The 3,476-nt window shown below is 59.3% G+C and overlaps 1 protein-coding gene across 1 annotated transcript in view; it reads right to left on the bottom strand.

Moving 5' to 3' along the window:
• Positions 1-361: 361 nt before the first annotated feature.
• TMPRSS13 (transmembrane protease, serine 13) overlaps positions 362-3,476 on the bottom strand; it is an 8,788-nt gene continuing 5,673 nt past the window's right edge. The window contains 12 exon segments of the mRNA XM_010009550.1: positions 362-376; positions 500-549; positions 552-645; positions 784-926; positions 1,151-1,249; positions 1,621-1,793; positions 1,903-2,062; positions 2,330-2,373; positions 2,450-2,542; positions 2,807-2,874; positions 2,876-2,937; positions 3,022-3,144. Coding sequence (XP_010007852.1) covers positions 362-376; positions 500-549; positions 552-645; positions 784-926; positions 1,151-1,249; positions 1,621-1,793; positions 1,903-2,062; positions 2,330-2,373; positions 2,450-2,542; positions 2,807-2,874; positions 2,876-2,937; positions 3,022-3,144 — 1,124 coding nt within the window.

The following is a 3,476-nucleotide window of genomic DNA, read 5'->3' as shown; positions in this document are numbered from 1 at the left end:
ACCCACCCCCTCCACGGGATCAGCAGGCAGCCCTAGCAGCCCCTTGCCTGCCAGTTCTGCCAGGAAGCACTCGGGACACCCCAGTCCGGACACATCTATTTACATGAGGAGCACCAGAGAAGCTGCTGCGGAACCAGGCTGGGTGCGTTCTTTGCCACCAGGCCACCTCCATTGCACTGCACGAGGGCAGAGTCACTTTGCAGGTGCTGTATTTTCAGAGGTTGGGGGCAGCGACAGGTCCCTGGCTGCACAGACAGTCCAAAGGGAGGTGGGGGGATCTGCTGGGAGCATCGTGCCCTAGGAGCAACAAGGGGCTCCTGCTGGCCCAAGAGCACAGGCCAGGCAAGTGTCCATCCTGGTGTTAGTCATTCTCACTCTGCAAGGGAGAGAGGGGATAGCAGGTGAGGGGCCAGGGGCTGGGCTGGGCTGGGGGATACAAACCCTTTCAATGCCCCCAGATCCATCTGACAAGTCTCCCAGCCCTGACACACCACCTCACCTCCATTTTGCTGTATATCCAGTCGAGGAGCTTTGTCACCCGCGTGTATTTTTTTTTTTCTGGCCACATCCTGTCCCCCAGCTCGTCACCCCAGCCACATACCAGCGGCCATTGTCCTCGCAGACCAGGGGTCCTCCACTGTCACCCTGTCACAGAGGAGCAGAGCAGACAGGAGATGCGCCTCTGCTGGTACCCACCTAGGGGACACCATCATTGGGCAGAGCGGGCAAAGCCCTGCCAGTCGCATACCACCTCGCCTGGTGGGACCTCGTGCCCTGGCTCACCTGGCACGCATCCTTCCCTCCCTGCAGATACCCAGCACACATCATCCGTGGGGTCAGGTAGCCCTCGTACACCTTGTCGCTGTTGCAGATCTTGTAGTCAATCAGCTTCACCTCAGCCTCCCGCAGCTTTGGGGACGTGTTATCTGCAAGGCAGGAGAAGCCATAGGGCAGGGTGGGCCTCATACCCCCACCTCACCCCGAGATACCCCCCCAGCACCAGCGTTTCTGCAGCACTGAGGGAAGAAGCTGGTTTCTTGCACTGCAGGAACAGCCTTTGAATAACACAGCAGAGCCCCACTGGCTCCTCTTGCACGCTGCATTCACAGGTCAGGCTGCAGCACACAGGAGAGCCAGCGTCCTCCCTCACCTTCATTCTCCCTGGTCTTCCCAAAGCCGGTGATGAAGCAGGACCTGCCGGTCTGGAATCGCTGGCCGTACATGGGGAGGCAGGCTGGGCGAACCTGAGCTGGAGCGAGACATGATGAAAACCAGGCGAGGAGGAAGGAATGAGTCACCTGGGAGCAGAACTCCTGCTGTGGTCACCAGCCCTGTGGCCAGGGACGAATGCGGTGTGCAGGGAGCGCTCCCCTCTGTGCCCATCCAGACAGCGTCTCTGCTGGACCCCCAGCCCATGGCTGCCTGAGTGCCAGGACCTGCCAGGGCAGGATGGAATAGTTCCTGACCATGGGAAAGCAGCGAGGCCACAGCAGAGCGGGATGCTCCAGCTGGCAGCAGCCCAGGGAATGGTTTCTTATGAGGGGACAGAGCTGCCTCTTGCTCCTGCCCATCGCCAGACTCTTTGTGTCCCCCCAAACACAACAAGCTGAGAGGCCTCACCTGAGAGCGTCAGCGGCCTGGAGAGCTTCATGAGAGCGATGTCGTAGTCATCATGATCATCACTGTAGTTGGAGTTGATGATGACCTGGGAGACAGGGATGGCCTCTGCTTGCTGCTTTAGGTCTGAGACCCCACCATACACCTTCCAGTCATCGAGGATCTTCATGCTGTTCCTGCACAGGGAGAGGTGGAGGCAGCAAGGAGTGAGATATGGGGCTGGGCTGAGTACCTGAGTGAGGGCACTCAGCAGTGGCTGGACAGAAGCACTGCAGCAGCACTCACATGAAGAAGCAATGGGCTGCAGTGAGGACCCACTGCGCATCGATGATGGTGCCACCGCAGATGTGGACGGGCCCGTACTGCACACTGACTTGCCAGGGCCATTTGCTCACAGAGGTTTCCTTTCCTCCGATGATCCGGCCAGAAATCCTCTGCCCACATGCTGGAGGGAAGAGCAGGACTGAGAGAAGGGCCCAGAAAGAAGGCAAAGCCTGGAGGGGGACGTGCACAATATCCCCGCCACTCACAGGCACCAGCAGTGCTCGGTACGGCCACAGGGGCGAGTGGAGACCATAAGAATGCAATCATTGTAGTTTTCTATTACCCAGAAGGTTTGCTGGGAAACACATCCTATTTGCCCAACCCTGTGCAAAGAAGGGAGGAAAGCAGCTCCTACCCTTGGCCAATGCCCTGCCAGCCAGCCCCTTACTTGTGCATCGCAGGGAGACGTACTTTCCCGTGAGACACTGCGAGCTGCAGGAGAGAAAAGGGAACACAGCCTCAGACACAGCCTCACGACACCAGGGCAGGAGGCAGCGTTGCTGGGTACCTGTTGAGGCTCTGCTGGATGGTCTCTTGCTCATTGGTCACCGTGAGGCTCTTACCGGAGATGTGTAGGGGAATGTATTCAGTCTGTGATGCACTGGGAGGTGAGAGGAGAGAGCAGTGAGGGTCCCCCTGGCCAGGCACTGACCACCTGGTCCCTGCACACTCAAAGAAGCTCTCAGGGGGGACAGACTGAAACACCCAGAGCAGCACCAGCCACAGCCTTGCAGCAGAAAAGTACAGTGCTGTGGAAAGAGCACAGTGGACCATGCAGACAGCAAGGGTAGGAAAGCCAGAGCAACACCCAGGGGGCTGGCAGTGCCCCAGAGCCCAAGATGACAACCCATCCTCAGGGAATTACTTCTGAAATCCCAGCTGCTGGCAGGTCTTCCCTGAGAAGGATTCATCCCAGGCACTGCTGCCAACCGGCCAGCCACTGGCTCTCAGTGCTGGAGTAGACGTGGAGCAAGGACTCGTCGGATGCGAAGCGCACTGCGGGATGGAGCGGGTGGATCAGTGGTACCCAGCGCCCAGGGCCCCCCCTTGCTCCCACCACCCTGGCTCCTGCTGCCTCACCACAGCCCAGCTCATCACTCCTCTGGGAGCAGTCGACGATGCCGTCGCAGCGCACGGGGCTGTCCTTGCAGCTTTCGGCAGGTTCCTTGTACACGATGCCCGTCTGTGAGCGCCAGAACATAACTGGAAGCAATGAACGCTGTTGGTGAGGCTGGAGTTGCTGCAGGGGCTTGCTGTGGGCAAGGGTGCTGTGACCCACCCGGATGGGAGTCTGGAGGAGGTCTGTGATTCATGGAGCACCCCCAAACACGAGGCATGAGCTGGGTGCAGAGCCGGCTTTGAGGCCAGCTTGGGTCCAGGAGCACTGATGCACCCTGAGCATCCCCAGCCCAGCCCAGCAGCATTAACCCCACTTAACCTCTCACTCAAGCCAATCCTAGCTTGCTCCTGCAGAAAGGGGCATCAAGCCAACCAGCTACAGCTGCTGGAGAACCAGCAGGCAGATGGTACAAGGG

The sequence above is a fragment of the Nestor notabilis genome, unplaced genomic scaffold (assembly GCF_000696875.1).
Source record: "Nestor notabilis isolate BGI_N333 unplaced genomic scaffold, ASM69687v1 scaffold19252, whole genome shotgun sequence".
NCBI lineage: Eukaryota > Metazoa > Chordata > Aves > Psittaciformes > Psittacidae > Nestor > Nestor notabilis.
Note: the sequence above shows the minus strand (reverse complement) of the source record. Positions and strands in the feature narration are given on the sequence as shown.